The sequence below is a fragment of the Catharus ustulatus genome, chromosome 14, assembly GCF_009819885.2.
Source record: "Catharus ustulatus isolate bCatUst1 chromosome 14, bCatUst1.pri.v2, whole genome shotgun sequence".
NCBI classification, from domain to species: Eukaryota; Metazoa; Chordata; class Aves; order Passeriformes; family Turdidae; genus Catharus; species Catharus ustulatus.
Genome location: NC_046234.1, coordinates 14,587,996 through 14,606,149, shown reverse-complemented (window position 1 = coordinate 14,606,149; position 18,154 = coordinate 14,587,996). Strand labels below are relative to the sequence as shown.

Genomic DNA, 18,154 nt, shown 5'->3' with positions numbered 1-18,154 from the left:
CCAAACCACCACTAACTAACCCCAAACCACCGCAATCAGCCACCACAGCTCGGTGCGGGGCAGCTCTGCCCGTGCCCGCCCAGCCGCTGGGCGCTCTAGGGCACATCCTTCCCTCTGATGCAATCGGCTTTTAGCAGAAACGCGTCCTGCAGGTGGCCCCTGCCGAGGGCACCGTGCTCAGGGACACCACCCCGGTGCCAGGCTCCGGCAGGGCTCCCGCTGCTGTTTGTGTGCCCGCGTCCCGCCTCGGGAGCCCCCCCGGCCCGTGGGTGATGCAACGATGCGATTGCATCAGACCGGCACCGCTGAGCGGTGAAATCATCCTCACTGCCCAGAGCTGCTCCTTGGAATCATCCTCACCGCCCAGAGCGACTCCTTGGAGTCATCCTCACCGCCCAGAGCTGCTCCTTGGAGTCATCCTCACCGCCCAGAGCGACTACTTGTGGAGTCATCCTCACTGCTCAGAGTGACTCCTTGGAATCATCCTCACCGCCCCAAGCGGTTCCCTGAAATCATCCTCACTGCCCCAGAGCGGCTCATTGGAGTCATCCTCACTGCCCAGAGCTGCTCCTTGGAATCATCCTCACTGCCCCGAGTGGCTCCTTGGAGTCATCCTCACTGCCCAGAGTGACTACTTGGAGTCATCCTCACTGCCCAGAGTGACTCCATGGAATTATCCCCATCGCCCAGAGCGGCTCCCTGAAATCATCCTCACTGCCCCGAGCAGCTCCTTGGAATCATCCTCACTGCTCAGAGTGACTCCTTGGAATCATCCTCACTGCCTAGAGTGGCTCCTCGGAATCATCCTCACTGCCCAGAGCGACTCCTTGGAATCATCCTCACTGCCCAGAGCGACTCCTTGGAATCATCCTCACTGCCCCAGAGTGACTCCCTGAAATCATCCTCACTGCTCAGAGTGACTCCTTGGAATCATCCTCACTGCCCAGAGCGACTCCTTGGAATCATCCTCACTGTCCAGAGCAGCTCCTTGGAATCATCCTCACTGCTCAGAGTGGCTCCTCCGAGCTCCCCTCGCTGCGAGGCTGTCAGTGACCGGCTGAAGTGAGAGGGCAGGGAGAGAGAGCTCAGGTCCCATGGGGAGCGGCTGGGGGAGCTGGGAAAGGGGCTCAGCCTGGAGAAAAGGGGGATCAGGGGGAATTTCTGGCTCTGCACAACTCCCTGACAAGAGGGGGCAGCTAGGGGGATCGGGCTGTGCTCCCAAGGAACAGGGACAGGAGGAGAGGGAACGGCCCCCCAAGTTGCACCAGGTTCAGGTTGGATATGAGGGAAAACTTCCCTGAAAAGTGGTCAGGCACAGGCTGCCCAAGGCACTGATGCAATCACCATCGCTGGAGGTGCTCAAGAGGAGTATGGGTGTGGCACTTGGGGGCATTGTTTAGTGGTGAGCACGGCGCATGCTGGGTTAACACTGGGACTCGATGTTCTTAAAGGCCTTTTCCAACCATAATAATTCGGTGAAGTTGACTTCTTAACAGAATTTCATTAAATCCTTCCAGTTATTCCAACCTGACATTCAGGCTTCTGCTGACACTGGGGAGCTGAGGAGAGTTCTCAAAAGCATTGGCTGGAATGGCAGTGCTTGAAGTTTGAAAGGGAAGAGAGAGAAATGGGGACCATTCCCCAAAAGAACAGGTTTAAACCCAAACACAGTTCAAACTCATCCTGGCACAGCAACCAGTATAGCCCAGGGCACAGAGATGAGCAGCACTGACTGACTGTCCTGCCCCTCCCGGAGGTTGAGAAGGCAGCAGTCCTGTCAGGACTGAGGAGAACAGCTCGGGGACAGGGCTGTCACTGGGAAATTTAACTCTCCCTTCACAAGGAGGTTCAGTTCAACACACCAGTTTGGTTCGCACCGTGGTAGAATCAGTCACTGCCCGGCAGTCCTGGGGTACCTCCGGTGCTCACAGAACCACCCAGAGGGGAGGGTGAGTCACCGGTAATGCCGAGCCTGGGGCCGCCGTGTGCTGCCCACACAAACCATACACACACAGCACACAGCCACAGCGTACACACACCGAGCGTGCCCCAGCCGCAGTCAGAACCCGTGTGTTTGCTATTTCTGGTGCGTATTCCCCCACGGCTGGACAGGGACGGCCGTGCCCGGCGCTCCTTCAGCCTCCAGGTGCCGGACAAACTCAGCTCTTCGGGAACAATGTCCCGCAATGCCGGGGGTCTCCAGTGTCACACGCCGGCCGGTGACAGCGGGACGCCCCCTCCTTTGTGCGCCCAGACTCTGATGGGTGCTGAGCTCCGGCCCCGCCGCCCCCCGGTCCCGGTTCCGGTCCCGGCCCCGCCGCTCCCCGGCCGCCCCCGCCGGCGCCGCTCCCCGGTACCGCCCCGCCCCGGCGGCGCCGCCGCCAATGGAGCAGCGGGGCGGGGCGCGGGGCACTCCCGGTGCCCGGCACGGGACGGGCTCGGACCCGCTCCGCTCTGCGCGGGGCCGCCGAGTCATTGTCGGTGCGGTGCCGGTCCGGGTCCGCACCGTCCCTCCTGGTCCCGCCGGTCCCGGTCCAGGTGCTCTGCCGGTCGCGGTGCTGCCAGCACCGGCACACAGGTAAGCCGCGGGGGTCGCGCACCTGCCCGCCCGCTCGCCCCGGTCCCGACCCTCTCCGGTACCGGTGTACCCGCCGGGCAGAGGCGGTTCGGGGTCGGGCGGACCGGCGGGACCTGCGGCCGGTCCCGCTGCCGGCAGCGCGGCGGCAGCGATACACGTGGGCTGTAACCGGCTCCCTGATCTCCTCCGAACGCCGGCGGTACCGGGCCGGGCGGCACCGGGCCCATGGCTGCGGGGGACGGGAGATGCGGAGAGCGGAGCCAGGGTCGCGGGGGATGCGGGGCGGGGGATGCGGGGTGGCCGAGCCGCGGCGGAGCCCCCGGCCGGGACGTGCCCGGGCATATCCCGGCTCGCTGCCGCCTTCCCCGGGCGGGCGGCGGGGGGCGCCGGCGGGGTCTGGCCGGGCCGTGGGGGCGGTGGGCGAGCGGGGCTAGCAGGGCTAGCACTCGCCCACGGCCGGCACCGCGTGGGCGCTGCCCCGCACCCGTCCCGCCGCCGCCTCGGCTGTTATTCCAAAAACGAGTGGCTGCTGTATCCGGGGTCGGTAGGTTTAGGTTGTGTATTAGGAAAAAGTTTTTCCCCCCCAAAAAATTTCTTGCCCCGCCACGGGTAGTGGTGAAGTCACCGTTTGGGGAGATTTAGTGCACGCGTGGATGTGGCACTTGGGGACGTGGGTTAGTGATGGTCTGAGCAGTGCTGGTGGTCCATGGTCTCAGAGAGCTTTTAGGGCTTCAGTGGTTCTGTGACTATTGTAGGAAGATAGTGAAAGTTACTAAGAGTTAGGTGTGAGGCAAAAAACAGCTGGAAATCCGAAGTTTATGTAAATTGATGGGAGATTTGGTGGTGTTACTTGAGCTACCTGGTAAGGCAGAGTGTGGAGTTCCAAGGGGGCAGCAATAACTTGACAAAAATCACTGGAGAGTGGGCATTGTGCCCTGGGGACTCCTGCTGTGTGCTAAAGAGGGGTGAGAGCAGCCCGGAGCACTTCCTCTCCCACCCGAGCACACGGTGCTTTCACTTAAAGCAAACACGAGTCCCAGCCACTCCAGGTAAAACAATTCGTGGGCAATTGTGTTCATAGAACCTCCGGTTTGGGAAATCTGCTGATTTCCAAGCCACGTGGAAAGCCTCAGATTCCAGCTTTTTTCCTCTTCTTTGCTTCTGTGAGAAGCCCTTTGCCCAGAGGAGTGCCACTGCTGCATGGATCTCCTTGTTTGAAGCACAAGGAGATGAGGAGACACTGCCTGGACCAGAGTGAGGGAATGGCTGAGCAGGAGACTGGAACTGGCTGAGTCCAGCCAGGAGGCATGCACTCATATTTTCCAGATAGCATTTTTTTCCCCCTGCTTTTCACTTGCAGTTCTTATTTAGGATTTCAGCTCTGTGCTCTCAGGTTCCAATGTATACAAGTGTCTCATCCTGAGGCATTGTGCTGCCTGACTGTGCCAGAGTAGAAATCTCCTGTGATGTGTGTGCTGGCTCACATGGTGTCATGGAAGAGCCCCTGATGGGATGTGGGTGTCTGGACACCTCCTGTCCCGTGGCTGGAGGGGACAGGGTCTGTGGCTGGGATGGAAGCAGCCCACCCCATCTCCTCTGTCCTGTCTGCACCCCTGCCAGCCCCCCCTGTCCCAGTACCTGCTGGGCAGATGGGGAGAATCAGCAGTGCTGAAGGTTTCACTGATTACTTTCATTTTGTACCCTTTCACTTATTAATTTCCCCGCCCTTGTTTTCCTCCCAGAATCCTTTAGTGGCACACAAAAGAAATAGATTGGATCTCAATACAGTCTAATTTTTTTTTAATGACACTTTCACAGAGAAAAGACAATGGCTGAGCTGTAGTGTTGTCACAGGGTGGATGAACTGCAGCTCACGCTGTGGCACTGCTGGAACCATTTCATCTCCTGCAGTGAAACTCATGGTTTTGGTATCTTAAGGGCTGATGCAATGAGGATCCCATTCTGCTCTCCTGCTCAGGCAGGATGTCCCTTTAAGGCAATAAGAGTTCTCTAACCAATTAATGATGTTTTAAAGTTTGATCTCATGCATCTGGGACTGTTCTTCTTCCCCTTAACCTTTAACTACATTGATACTGTGTCCCATATATAATTCTTGTTACCGTTTCACCTTTATATTCCCCTGAGGCAGATAAAATGTGGGCTCTGGCAGTCTCAGGGAGACTCCATGTGGTTCCCAAAGAGGTGGGAGTTGTTGGTTTTGGCTTTTCCTTTAGCCCCAGTAAGACCAGTTGTTTCAGTCCAACATTAGGTGATTCAAGGTTGCTGCCATACCAGGGCAGCAACAGGTGGTTTAGATGGGTCCTTCATGTACAAATCAAGTGTCTTGGGTCTGGTGGTGTTGAAATAAGAAGTACAAAGATCCCCCAGCTTTGAATTTCAGGCCAGATATTCAACAAAATGTTGGTTCCCTGTATTGCTACAGCTGAGCAGCAGCAGACCTGCCCTGTGCCCAGTATCCTACTGGCACGCTGGGTCTGGCTGTCTCCTCCATCCTGAGTGATTCCATCATCCTGGCAGACGTCCTTGTGCTTGGAGCAGCTCTGACACAGGATTCCTTTGGCCTGTGTAACTTTCTGTATTTGGCAAACTGCTTTAAACCGGGCTCTTGTGGGGAGGGGGCTTTGAGGGCATTGTCTCAGCTGCAGGCCCTTTGAAAGGCTGGGAAATTCTGTAAATATATGAGAGAAGGTGGCAAAGTTGTGTTCACAGGACAGTTTCACCAAAAACACTGTTGGTTTGGGGCTTTTTGTTTTGTTGAGGTTTTTTTTCACCAGTGATTTTTTTCCTTGCATTACTTTGCAGCACTTTGGAGAGCAGGTAAAAAACAGCCCCTTGCTCTCCATGCCCTCGTGTCTGGGCTCCTTTTCTGTTGCCTGAAATTCTGTTTCATTCATCTTGTGCTGTTATTAGGAACAAAAGCCTGAACCAAGCTCCAGGCTGGAGCATCAGCAGTGCTGACCCTCACATGAGACAGAAGTGCTGCCAGGGGTGATCTGGGCTGTGGGCACGGAGCTCACCGAGGGGCTGGGCTCAGCCCCTGCCATGCTGTTGCCTCCCAGAGCAATTGGGTGACACCTGCCCAGTGTGCCAGCCCCCAGAGGAGTTGTGTGTCATTCATCTGAGACCTGGCTCCCAACTTTTTCTTTTCCCTCCTGCATTCAAGCTGTAGCTGAACCCTGACACCAAACCCTGTGCATCTCCTGGGGCAGTGACCCTGGGATCCCTCTTCACCACCTTCTGAGATGCTGACAACTCTTATTTATGGTGTCAGGAGTCTTTGTGCTGGTTATAAGCTGTGCCCATGCCCCTCCTGATCCTGATGGATTTAGTCCCTCCAGCTCCTCCTGTCCCCTGCCCTTGGCTGCTGATCCATGTGCAGGAGCTCCGTGAGGGTGACTCATGTGCTGTGCTGTCTGGGCAGACCTCATCTCCCATGAATCCCGGGGGAGCCCAGCCAAGTGTCTGCTTCCAAAAGGCACGGGCAAGGGAGTGGTGGGATTAGGCAGAGGAGGCAGAAAAAGCCTGCAGAGGAATGCTGCTATGGGAGGGGAAGGAGCTGTGGCAGGAGGTGCTGGGTGACCTGCAGATGATCCCCCTCTGCTGCAAGAGCCTTGCAGGGGTCATACATCTGGATGAGCTTCCCTCCCAGAGAGATGGCTCTGGTTGAAGTGCTAGGTTCTCCTAGGCAGTTCAGGCTATTCCTGATGGAATATTCACTGTTCCTGTATGAACTACAGGAACGCATCAGGAATGATCACTATTCATGATGGATGTTGAGAACTTGCTCCCAGGGCAGGTTGAACAGTTTCTCTCCTGATTTTCTGCACAAGGTAATAGAAAAAGCAAAGTAGAGATTGGTCTAGTGAAAGTGGTTTTTATTCCTTGTCTGTCATCATGGGAAGAAGCCATCTAGAGTCTGTAGAAATAATCAGGCAGCCCCAAAACTCCAAGTAAATTGCTCGGTTTTGCATCTTCAGTCTGAACTGCTTGTTCTGAGATGCTGGTCCTGTGCTGCCCTTTGAGCCACCTTTACTGACAGTGTGGTCCTGTGGCTCCTGAGCTGGTTCTGTTGTTACCTGCTGCTGAGCCATTAATGCACCTCAAGAAGACCCTGGAGGGTGTTTCAGAGGGACATGAGAGCTTGTTCTGCTGGTCCTCTGAGTTTGCTGTGAGGGATGCCATGCAGAGATGAAGCATGCATGGAGCAAGAGCCTGAGTGACTGCTCAGCTCCAGGGTGGAGCAGCAGGACCACAGGTGTGTGTGTGTGTGTCCCATTCTGCTGGGGACACAGCGGGACCACAGGTGTGTGTGTGTGTGTGTGTGTGTGTGTGTCCCATTCTGCTGGGGGTGCAGGGAGTCTGTGGGGCTGTGTGTCCTGTTCTGCCAGGGACACATCAGCCACCAGCATTTGGTGCTCTCACACCAGTGCAGCCTCCTTGTCCAGAGCTGGGCTGCTGGATCCTGAAGCTGGGGCTTTTCTGGGTCCAAGCTCTCTACTGATTGTCTCTGGTTCCCAGAGCCATGGCTGGGGCTGGCACTGGTGATCTGAGCAGTTAGTGGTCAGTACTTCAATGCTGTGACTAAAATTTCATTTGCTGAGGCTGTGAGATGGCAGCAGAATGGGGCAGCTCATCACCAGCTTTGCTGGGAAGTCTGGGACTGATGGAGACTTGTGAGCAGGGATTGCCTCCTGCCCAAGTCCCTCCCACGGTGCTGAGAAGTGTCAGCTGCTGTCCCAGCCAGGTGGAGATATCTACCCAGAGATGGGCACACTGCTCATCCCAAATGTGTTAGGGCTGGCTTTGATCCCTCTGCCTTCTCTTCCTCTCATCCCCAAGCTCCCCTCTCCTCTTCAGCACAATGGCCTGCCAAGAGAGTGAGTACCTGGATGACCAGAAGAAATGTGTCCCCTGCAGAAAGTGCATGCCTGGGCAGGAGCTTTCCAAGGTAAATTGACTTCTCTGTAAGGAGCAGAGATCATCATGGGTGGCATAGCTGGGTTAATCCTCTGCCAGCCTCCCTTCAGAAAGATGATCTTAGGGGAAAAGAGCTGAGACTTGGCAGAGTGGGATGGTGGATTGTTTCTCTTGCCCTGCTAGAAGGGTGAGACAATGGAAGCAGGAGGTGGTGAGGGATTTAAGGCAGCACCAGCAGCAACCTGTGATTTCCTTTTGCTGGTGAAATTCTAAGTTTCCTCTGGTGTGTAGCCCCGAGCAAGCTCACACTGCATGGCTGGGCTGCATATGGGGGGGTGCCAGCAGGACTCTGCTGCCGGGGGTCCCAGCCTGGCCTCAGGGGTGGGAGGCTTGGGTGAGTGGGAGGCAATAGGGTTCCCCTGGTGGTTCCTCCTGAGGTGTGGTGCTGTTGGAGCTTTCCAGCACCCAGAGCACACCAGTGGGCCCCCAGAGAAGGGACACTTTCCCTCAGTACCATTTGGAACCATGGTGTCCCCTCACTACAGCTGTGTCCCCACCACCCTCATGCCTTGCAGGACTGCGGTGACGGCAGCGGCGGGGACGCGCAGTGCGTGGCCTGCCCTCCCAGGAAGTTCAAGGACCGCTGGGGACACCACGGCTGCAAGCCCTGCCTGTCCTGTGCCCTCATCAATCGCCTGCAGAAGTCCAACTGCACAGCCACAGCCGATGCAGTCTGCGGGGAGTGCCTGCCGGGGTGAGAGGGGCTGGCCCGGGCAGAGGCACCGCACCCACACCCAGGGGCAGGCAGGGAGGGGCTGGGCAAAGGGGGCTTTGCCTGAGGTCACCCATGGTCCCACAGGGGGTCTGAGAGGAGCCTGGTGACCCTGTGAGGACACTGCTAATGACAGGGAAGTCAGCCCTGTATGCTGGGTCTCGTTGTAGCTCCAGAGAAGGGAACCTGAAAGCTCCCATAAATGAGCAGTGAAAGAGAACTTCAGACTCAGATTGTTCTGTAGACATCAGGGTGGCTGAGCCATGGATGATGAGGGGTTGTAGACCACTATGGTTGGGTGGTGCCCTTCCCTTTCCCCTTCCCCGGGGGTTTAAGGGGTTACTGAAATGAAATGGTGCTGCAGACACTGCTGGCCAGTGGTGAGCCTGGGACAGCAGTGGGTCAGGGCTCTGGTGTTTGAGCATCTTCTCACACAGAGCTGTAGCTGAGGTGTTCCTGGCCCTGTGGGGAGCTATTAATCATTATAATCCACTTCAGCAGACATAGGGGTGGGAGGGCTGTTAGAAAGATGTTGCTCCTTGACAAATGTTTAGACATGAACAAGTAGGTGTGGTGTGGCTCCAGCCAGCCATGAGTTGTCTCACCCACCCTGCTGCTCCTGTTGGCAGCCAGGCAGGAGTGCAGGGTCAGCTGTCCCCCTCTGGGCCGGGGTGGGTGGCACAGCTGGCTGCACAGCAGGGTGGTGGGGGCCGGGCTGTGCTGAGCCTGTCTCTCTGTTGGCAGGTTTTACCGGAAGGCTCGGATCAGCGGGCAGCTGGAGTGGGAGTGCATTCCCTGCACCAAGCAGACTCCATCCTCTGAGCCACAGTGTAGGTGCCCTCACGCTGGTGGGGTTGGGGCAGGTGATGGGGGCACAGGGGAGCTGACCCTGCTGGAGGAGGCACAGCCATGGCATGTGCCAAGGGATGGGGTGGTCCAAGCCTCGGAGTTTGGCTCCAGCTCTTTGTGGATGATGTTTGCAGGTCGGTCCAGAACGAGCCTGGTGAAGGTTGCTGTCCCTACTGTACCACCACAGGACACAGCCCTTCTTGCACTGACCAGCAGTGCCCTGGTCATCATCGTCCTGGTGCTTCTGGCACTTTCCATCATCTACTGCAAGCGATTCTGGAAAAGCCAGTGCCAGAGAGGTGAGTTGGTGCTCTCCTCCTTGCTGTGCCATTCACCTGTGCCCGTGGCCCCTTCTTGCTGTGTAGAGCATTACTGCTTTCACAGCACAGTGACCCAACTGTTCCCCAGCTCATACAGCATAGACACCTCATCCTGCTTCTCATGCCTGCAGGACCTCTCATGTGCTCTCTGGACCCTCCCTCCATTCTAGGGCCATCAGGAGGAGGAGGGGGCCGTTTCACAGTCAGAACTGGCAATCCTCCCTTCTGAGGTTTTTCTGGTTGGGTGGCTCTTGGCTTCAGAATGAAGAGGGCTGTAGGTTTGGTCGTTTGGTGGCCAGGGTTGGGGCAGGATGGCATCCAGCAGCATACCAGGGAGCTGCTGTGCTCCCAGCTCCTCACTGGCAGACATACCACAGGGCTGAGAACATGCTAGGGAAGCGAGCCAAACCTTTGCTCAGGCTGTTTCTCCTCTGCCCTCAAAGTCTTCCTGAGGACTCAGAACTTCTCGGGCCAGCGAGCAACGTTCCCAACTGCAGCAGCACCCGGCAGGTTCCTGTGTGAGGAGCAGATGTCTGGACCCTGCTGCCTGGGTGTGAAGAATTTGAGCCCTTGCTACAGGCAGGCAGAAGGTACCTGTTCTAGCTGCCTTCCTGGGGAAGGGAGGGTGGTGCTGGGCTCCAGCTCACATGGTCCCAGGATGAGTTGGATGCTGAGCTTCACTGATCCGTGCTGTTTCTGGTTCCAGGCCCCGTGGAAGCGGTGCAGTTCATTTCAGATGGGGAAGCCGTGGGTCTCCAGCTCCCCTCTCTCCAGCCAGAGATGGACTTGCCACCAGCTATTGCAGTCAGCACTGCCTCCAAGGCCCAGCTGGGCAGGAGCCTCCTGGAAAGCCAGCCCCTCATCCGAGCCTCAGGCCACAGTGACTGCCTGGACGGGGTCCTGCCTCCCCCCACCCCCAGGCAGGGCCGGCCGGGCACGGTGGAGGCCCTGGCCCCCCTCTCCTCCTGTGCCTCCGAGATGCAGCACAAGTGGCCACATGCACCTGTGGAGTGCACTGAGCTGGACCTGCAGAAGTTCTCCAGCCAGGCTGAGTTTGTGGGTGGTGAGCGGCTGGAGGATGCAGCAAGCCGGGCCATGAAGAGGATTCCAGCAGAGAGCACTGGGCTGGTGCAGGAGGGGGCTCATCACTTGCCCACGGCCGAAATCCCACCTGGGGAGCAGCCGGTAAGTTCCTCCAACCCCATCACTCCTCAGAACTACTGCCAGTGGCCCAAGGCTCAGGCACAGAGGCTGGGCATGATATAGGGGTAGGAACATGGGCTGAGGTGTGTTAATATGGGGTGGTAATGCTGGAGGAGAAGCACCAGTCCCTGAGCCCCTGGGAACCAAGCCAGGCATTGCTGTTCTCTGCAGACTGCCACCAACCTTGGGGTCTTTGTCTTGCCAGGTGGATGATGCCCTGAGCCTCGTGACTCAGATCAGCAGCACGGCCAAAGGTAAGTGGCCTTCCAGTCTCACCTTTGTAGCCCAAGTGTGGGCAATATCAGAGGCAGGTTCTTGGAAGTGAGCTCCTCCAGAAGCCCCCAATGCCCCCACCAGGGACTTACCTGACTGGTGCTGGTCCCCTGGGTGTATTGTCTGTGATGCTGCCTTGAGTGGTGGCCCAGCTGTCAGCAGTTACCAGCTTCCCCAGGACTGAGCCAGCTCCATGTTGCTGAGCTCTAAAAGTGATTTTAGAAGAGATGCCTGCCCTAGCAGGGTGGCCTTTCTTCTGTTCAGCAGGGGCTGGGGCTGGAGGCTGGCTGTTCTCTTTGCCCTTTTCCTGTTTGGGTAGGGTGGGTACTAACCCAGCTTTGCTGTATTGCTGCCCTCAGGTCTCCCAATAGCAGAGCTGCCCCATTCCTTGGTGCAGTCACTCGCCTTCTTGTTGGACCCTTCCTTGAACGGTGTGAAGAACTTCAGCCACGTGGCCCTGGAGCTGGGGCTCATGCCCCAGGTGCTGGGCCGGATTTCGGGCTTTGAGCAGCTGGTGGCACACTTCAGGCACGCGGGAGGCGCGGTCACCGTCCCGCTGCTGGCGCAGGCGCTGCAGCGGCTCCAGCGCTTCGACGCCCTGCTCCTGCTCTGCGACCACTTCACAGCCAGCCCCGCGCCCGACCGCCAGCGCTAGGGGACAGGGAGGCACGCAGGGAGCTCCATGCACTGCTGCTCGTGTGAGAGAGGATCCTGCAGCGGCAGCCACGTAACCTCCCTGGTGTGCATGGCAGGAGGACATAGAGATGGAATGGAAGGACACAATGGGGTGTCTCTGCACTGGGGTTCCAGGAAGCACAGCTTTTCCCTGCTCCAGAGGCTGTGGCAGCTTGCCTGTCAGTCTCTGTGCTGCCCATGCTGTGGTGCTCTGGCTCTGCAGTGCTCTCCTGCCCTGCTGTTGCCATGAGGCTTGCTGACCATGGGCAGTGCCCTCCTATGAGCCCAGCCATCTCCTCCCTTCCATTCCAGCTTTCCCTTCCTTCCTCTGGCCCATGCTCTGCTTTCCCAGGTGCCAGTTGCCACTTCCTCAGTTTACTTTTCAGTTGTTTCTCTCCCTCTGCGCTGCGATTTCCTTGGCAGAGGACCTGACCATGGCTGATGTGCCAAGCTCCAGCCTTTTCCCTCCTGTGCCACCCTGGCACTTTCCTCTCATGTCCATTTGTGTCTCCTGCATGAATTTCAGACTGATTCCTAGAATGAGCTGATATAAGTCCTCGTTGGGCTGTGGCTGTTGGCCATGGGCAGGTGCTGGCTCACCCCAGCCCTGTGGCTGTTCACTGCCCATTGCCTCCAAGGCTTCTCAAACCACTGTGGTGGCACAGGGTGTCAGGGGCAGGGACACTGCACCACGGGTGGCAGCTGAGGGCTGAAGCTGTGACTGTGGTCACAGGCAGCAGTGATGTTGCTGTGCCAGCCACAGCAGAAGCTCCTCCTCTTAAAATAATATTTTTATTATTTTCCTGCCTAAAAATGGCCTGATTTCTCATTCCTGGGAGTTGCTACTGGGAAAGGGGAGCACCCTTCTGCTTGGTATTTCATCCTGGGGGATTTGTCATAACTTGCCGCGGTCTTGCTGTCACCGTTCTCCCTGCTCTCAGTGCTGTGCCTGAGCCGGGGGGCTGCAGACAGCTGGGCTGTTCTGGGCCTGCCCTGGCCACTGGGGCTGTGCTGGTGGCCCTGGCTGGGAGCGGGGGCTGCAGGGACACGTTCCTGAGCGGGGCACAGCGGCGCGGGGGCGGCCAGGCACGCGGGGCCGGAGCAGCTGCGGCCGTGGCTCGGCGCCCGACAGCGCTGACAGAGCTCCGTGCTGCTGTGAGCACAGGGCTGGGGTCCCTCCTCTGTGGGCCATTCCAACTCAGGATATTATGTGATAAGTGTCGCCCTAGCTGTGCCCAGGCTCCCAGGCAGCATCACGGGCTGAGCTGGTGCTGCTGGCTCTGCCTCTGCTGCTTTGTCCCTCGCTGCCGAGTGCTCTATGCTGTCCTGCCTGTCACCGGGGTCTCAGGCCAAGCCGTGGTGTGGTGGTCACCAGCAAGTGGCACTGTTACCCCACTGGCTGCTGCCCCCACCCTCGGCTGAGCCCACAGAATTCTCCTTTATCTGAGCACAGTACCTGAAAGGAGCGGATGCCCTTCTAGGAAGGCAGATCTCCCACACCCAGGGTAGAAATAGCTGCTGGTGTTTCCCTGTTTAAAGATGTTGGGGCTTGAAAGCACCTAGGATGTGCTCAGATAAGTGAAGGCATGGACAGTTCAGCTGGACCTGATGCTTTTCCCTCACTGCTTGTTTCTTCAGTCAAGATTGTTTTATTGCTCTTTGCTCCCCAAGACCCACAGCGTTGAACCTTGTGCCGTGTGGGCCAGGATTAGTCAGACTCTGCTAGGGAGAAGCTGGGAGTGTTGCTATAGCACACACAGCCTGGGGCCAGGGATTTCCTGTTTGAGGCTTTTCTGTGGCAGGGAGACTGCTGGGTTTAATCACCTCACAAAATCCAATAAATATTTAATCCCTCTGTGGACATAGTCACTTCCAGTGGGAAGGAAAATAACTTCACCCACTACATGTGAGTAAGAGCCTCCCTGCAGCTCAGTTTGCTGGCTCTGGCTCTGAAGTTTGAACTGGACTGGACAGCTTGTCCTGTGTGTTCCTGTGTCACCAGTGTGTGGTCACTTGGAGTGTGCAGAGCAGTGGCAGGATGGCAGAGGCAGCCCACTCCTGTCACTGGGAAGTGTCAGGAGCAGGAGATGGGCAGGAAGGGCTGTTAAATTAGTGCTGTGGATAACAGGGACATGTCACTGGTGTGTGCTGCAAATTTCTTCACGTGCTGGGCAGCTCCACTGGTGTGCCATGGTGGGGCTCTGGGCCAAGCAAATGGAGGGAGGCTTTAGTTCATTTGTTTGGGGTTTTCACTCACTTTTATAAAGAAATCAACCCCTTTTCCTTCATAGCTTTTAAGGTGAAGTTATTTTTCAGTTGTTTGATGTCTGAGCTATATTACAGCCAAAACTGAACCCCTGCCTTGAGGGTGCAGCACACTGGGTGTGCTGTGCTGTGTATGGCTGTGGGCTGTGCCATACAGGGTGGGCAGGGTGGTGTGTGCCATGCCACAGCTCCTGCCCCACTGGTGCTGCCCCTCGGGCCCTGGCTGTGCCACAGGGTGTGCTGCCTCAGCACTGGTTGGCAGGACTGGTTTTACTTGTGTTTGAACTGTTCTGGCTTCTCCTGCAGAGCCTCACACGTGGTGTCAGTGCAGGTCACAGTGGCTGGTGCTCCAGCAGGGCTGGACTCTGCACAAGAGCGTTGCAGGACTTGGATTTTCAGCAGTGAGGCTCCCCCAGCTCCCAGCCAAGAGCTGCTCCCCACTCTCACTGTGCTCCTGGCAGGCACCTGCCTTCAGCTGTGGTGACAACCAGCTGTGTTTACAAGGGCCAAAAGTTCAACAGGTAGCCTTTAGCCCACCCTAAGACCCTTTGGCCAGCCAGAGCCCTCAGGGAACCACGAGAGCCTTGAAAACAGGGATAATGCTGTGACTTGGACATGAGAACAACGGTGATCCCTGAGCAGGGAACTGCTTCAGCGGGGAACCAATGGACTTGATACTTGACTTCTGTTTTTTAATAGTGTTTTCAACATAATACATGGAATGTAAGGTAGGGAAATTCCTGCAGTGCTGGATCTCACGTCACAGCCTTGGGAAGCCACTTGTGCCAAGCTGGCATAGCTTGCAGAGAAGTGAAAGAAATCAAATAACTCTGCATCTGTGCAAACTTGAGCTAGGGCTGAACAGTGGAAACACTCCAGTGCAATGAGGTTATTTTTTTACAAGCGATTGGTTTCCACACCAGTCTTGCCTGGAAGTCTGATTTGCAGAGGAATTTGTATGATAAGTTTAAATCTAGCCCTGTTCTGGGAAGCTCTTAAGCATAGACTTAAAATAGGCACATACTTCACTGTTGTTAGTGTTTATTCTGGTGAACAATTGGTGAACATCCCTCGGGTGCTGTTCCTGAACAGGGAGCTCAGGAGAGCTGTCCCTCCAATGTACTTTTACAGAAATAAGCAATACTGAAGAAAACTTGGTATTACCAATCTGGGCACACTTCTTGGAAGAGTCTGCATGTGTTGAGGGGAGATATCCTCTCTGTGTTGGATTAGTTAATACTTCAGACTCTGGTGCTTTTAAAAAAAGATAATCACTACATTTCTGTAGCCATGATTTACCCAAGGGAATTCATGTTGTTTTTTATGGTAGATGTTATTTTTCTTTAAGGTTACGAATAGGTTATTTATATTTTTGTAAATTCTGCGCCGTTACCATTTGTAATTCTGCTGTAGTGTTGTTTATGTTGGGTTTGGGGTGTTGTCTGTGTTCAAATCAAGCAGAAGCTGAAGCTCCTGCCCCCTGTTAATGGAAGGGGGTTGGTTCCTCACATTCCTCCAGACCTGGTGCTCTTGAGTGATGTGTGTTTGTAGCTCAATAAATTTTGGAGCCAGACATGGTGACGCTTGGTGAGTTTTGATTCCTCTCCGCATTGCTGTGGGCCCCCTGCCCATCTGCTGGTGGGGGCTGAGACTGCAGGGGCCTCTGGGGGGATGTCTGGGAAGAAAAAGGTTCTGTCTGGGAGGGGCCTGTCTGCAGGGCAGGCAGCTCTTCTCAGAGATGCTGCAGCAGCTGAGATCCTCAGCCTCATCCCCTGGTGTGGGAATGGGCAGGAGGGGCTGGATGGGGTGGTCCTGGTCCTGTCCCCTCCACAGGTATCAGCTTTAGATTTTACATGGGTTTAACATTCCCCAAGTCTGAGCTGTGGATCACTGCATGGTGGTATGGGGGAGGCAGAGACCCCTAAACAATACCCAAGAACTCCCATTCCCAAAGCTTTGCTGAGGAACAGTTGCTGTTTAAGCTCAGTAATTACTGGGCTCGTTAAGCCTATTCATGCCCTTATACTGGTATGCTTAAAATAATTATTAGCATGAAGGATGTTTTCTGTTCTAATTAAAGCTATGATTCCTGTCCAAACTCTGCTGTGTCTGCAGCCCTGCTGCCTCTGTCCTACCACAGGGAACAGCTGTGGACAGCACAGCCTCTGGAGTCCGGCCCAGAAGAAACACTCATCCACCTCCAAACACAAAGTTATGGCAGTGGTGGAGGTGCTCAGCATCCCCAGTTTCCAAAGAAGCCTTTTCTGTGGAGCATGTGGCTCCTGGGTGTTGTCACAGATGCTGTACCTGGTGCAGGCCAGGTGTTCTGAGAGCACCCAGTCTCACCTCAGTGTGTAAGGGGTGATGATCCCTTGTCCCTGCCTGCACCAGCCCCAGGCAGAAGGGGTGGGCAGGGTGCTGTGGCCCTCCCATGGGTGACCTGAGCCCAAAGCTCTGCCTGTGCCCATCACTTGGCTGAGGCCACTGTCACTGCAGGAGGAGAGGGCCAGAAGTGTCTTAGAAGAGCAGCTTTTGGGGTGGGAATTCACCATCTGCCATGCCTTACCTTTGAGGGATTCCTGGCCTTGGGGTTGTAACCATCTGGACTCTGCATTCTCAGGTGCCTGCACACACTGCAGCAGGCAAAAGGGGGGTGGGCTTGGCCACACCTTGGGTCTGTTCTGGAAGAACAGGGGTGCCCCTCCCCTGCAAAGCAGACGCTCCCACCCAAGACAGGAACTCCCAGTGATCAAGAGCTTTACACCTCCTCTGCTTCTCACCTCAGACTGCTTGTGTTGTCTGGTCTTGCCTTGTTTTTGGCTGAAGCCCAAGGAGCAATGATAAATCAATCCTGTTCCCCTCAAAGTACTTGGGATTCTCGTACTCCACACTGGGATAAGAGGTGGCTCCTGTGAAGCAGAGCTGGCAGAGAAGCACACATGTTCCATGTGAGCAGACAAGTGTGTGGGTGAGGACCCACTCCCTGGTGCTCAGAACAAGGCTGGCTCCCACCCCCAGTCCTGCTGCTGCCTCAGCCACTCTTCACAGGGAGCTTGGCAGCAGCTCAGGGTGCTGAGGTACCCGGTCCTTACCTCAGCTGCCTCCAGCAGGAACATCTCCAGCTGGGGTGCAGAGGCACTCACAGCTTGGCCAGCCTCCAGCCACAGAGGGAATGCCAGGGAATGCTGTTTGGCCACACCAGGCACACGCACTGGGTCTTCTCCTGAGCTGCCTCTGGAGCAGGAAGGCAGACATCTGTCACAAATCCCAGCTTTCACAGATCACAGCCAGCAGTCCTGCTGAAACACAGGTCCCTGAGCCATGGGGTTTTGCTTTGAAGAACCCAAGTGAACTGTGTGGGGTTTGGATACCTCACCTGCACACCCTGACTGTACCTGCAGAGTACATTGTACCTGTCCGTGTGGGGACAGGGACCCTGAGCAGGGCTTATCTCAGACCTGCTGAGGTGAGATTGCATCCTTCTCACATGAGACCCTGCTCTGAGGGCTTGTCCTTCTCCCCACCAGCACTGAGTGGCCAAGGGGAGCTGCTGGGGGGAGCTGGCCACGGTGGGGAGGTGATCCCACTAATAAAGTGTTCCTAGTGGCATCCTGCTTGGAGCCAGATTAATTAATGAGCCCTGTGTTAACAAGGATTGCATGATCTGTGGACAGTGAAGTCAGAGGAGCTTTCCAAGATCTCCCTCGTGTGCAGGTTCTGGAGGCACAGAGAAAGAGCTTTCACAGTTGCACTTTTTACTAAAGCCCTGTGGTTGCTTTGGGCTGAGCTGACCTGGATTAAGAACAGTGTTTTGTTGAAACACTGGCTGAAATTCTGTAGTTACAGGGAGGGGATGACTGCCCTTTTCTGTGCAGGAGAGGGTAAGCACACAGTCCTCAGAGGAGTCTGAGCTGCAGCATTTACTGAGAAAAGGGCAGGAGTGACACCCCCAGCTCTGGAGTGCCTTGGCAAACAACTTCCCTGCTTTCACACTTCATTTCCTTGCCTAACTCCAACCAGGAGGCTCATCAGTAAAGAAACCTTAAACACCTCCCCTCCATGTGCCCCTGGCCCCTGTGACTGAAATCTGTTAGAGACATGAATTTCCATACCCAAGTTCCTTCCCTCCCCCACAGGTGGTGTTTTTGCTGTTTCTTCTCTGATTTTCTCATTTTGTATTTCCCCCAGTTCTTACCTCACTGTGTCTGCAGGACACGAGGGCAATCACAAGCAAAGGAAAACAGAGGTTTTGCAGCACATTGCTGAACTGGATGTGTTTGC

General features: G+C 56.0%; 1 protein-coding gene across 2 annotated transcripts; it reads left to right on the top strand.

Annotated features, from left to right (window-relative positions):
• The first annotated feature begins 2,043 nt into the window (after positions 1 to 2,043).
• On the top strand, positions 2,044 to 15,448 carry EDA2R (ectodysplasin A2 receptor). Of its 2 annotated transcripts, none has more exons than XM_033072799.1 (9): positions 2,044 to 2,086; positions 7,439 to 7,547; positions 8,092 to 8,270; positions 9,033 to 9,118; positions 9,272 to 9,436; positions 9,901 to 10,047; positions 10,164 to 10,642; positions 10,866 to 10,914; positions 11,293 to 15,448. In XM_033072799.1, the coding sequence occupies exons 2-9, from the start codon at positions 7,461 to 7,463 to the stop codon at positions 11,586 to 11,588; spliced, it is 1,488 nt and encodes a 495-aa protein (XP_032928690.1). In that variant the 5' UTR covers positions 2,044 to 2,086; positions 7,439 to 7,460; the 3' UTR covers positions 11,589 to 15,448. The 2 variants fall into 2 exon arrangements, with proteins under 2 accessions (XP_032928690.1, XP_032928689.1); XM_033072798.1 differs by lacking the exon at positions 2,044 to 2,086 and adding an exon at positions 2,433 to 2,578.
• Positions 15,449 to 18,154: the final 2,706 nt, after the last annotated feature.

Bases quoted from the DNA above. Each gene is read 5' to 3' on its own strand.
- EDA2R (XM_033072799.1), top strand. From the start codon at position 7,461: ATGGCCTGCCAAGAGAGTGAGTACCTGGATGACCAGAAGAAATGTGTC. The intron at 9,119-9,271 runs GTAGGTGCCCTC...TGATGTTTGCAG, and splicing joins TCCATCCTCTGAGCCACAGT to GTCGGTCCAGAACGAGCCTG. The intron at 10,048-10,163 runs GTACCTGTTCTA...TTCTGGTTCCAG, and splicing joins TTGCTACAGGCAGGCAGAAG to GCCCCGTGGAAGCGGTGCAG.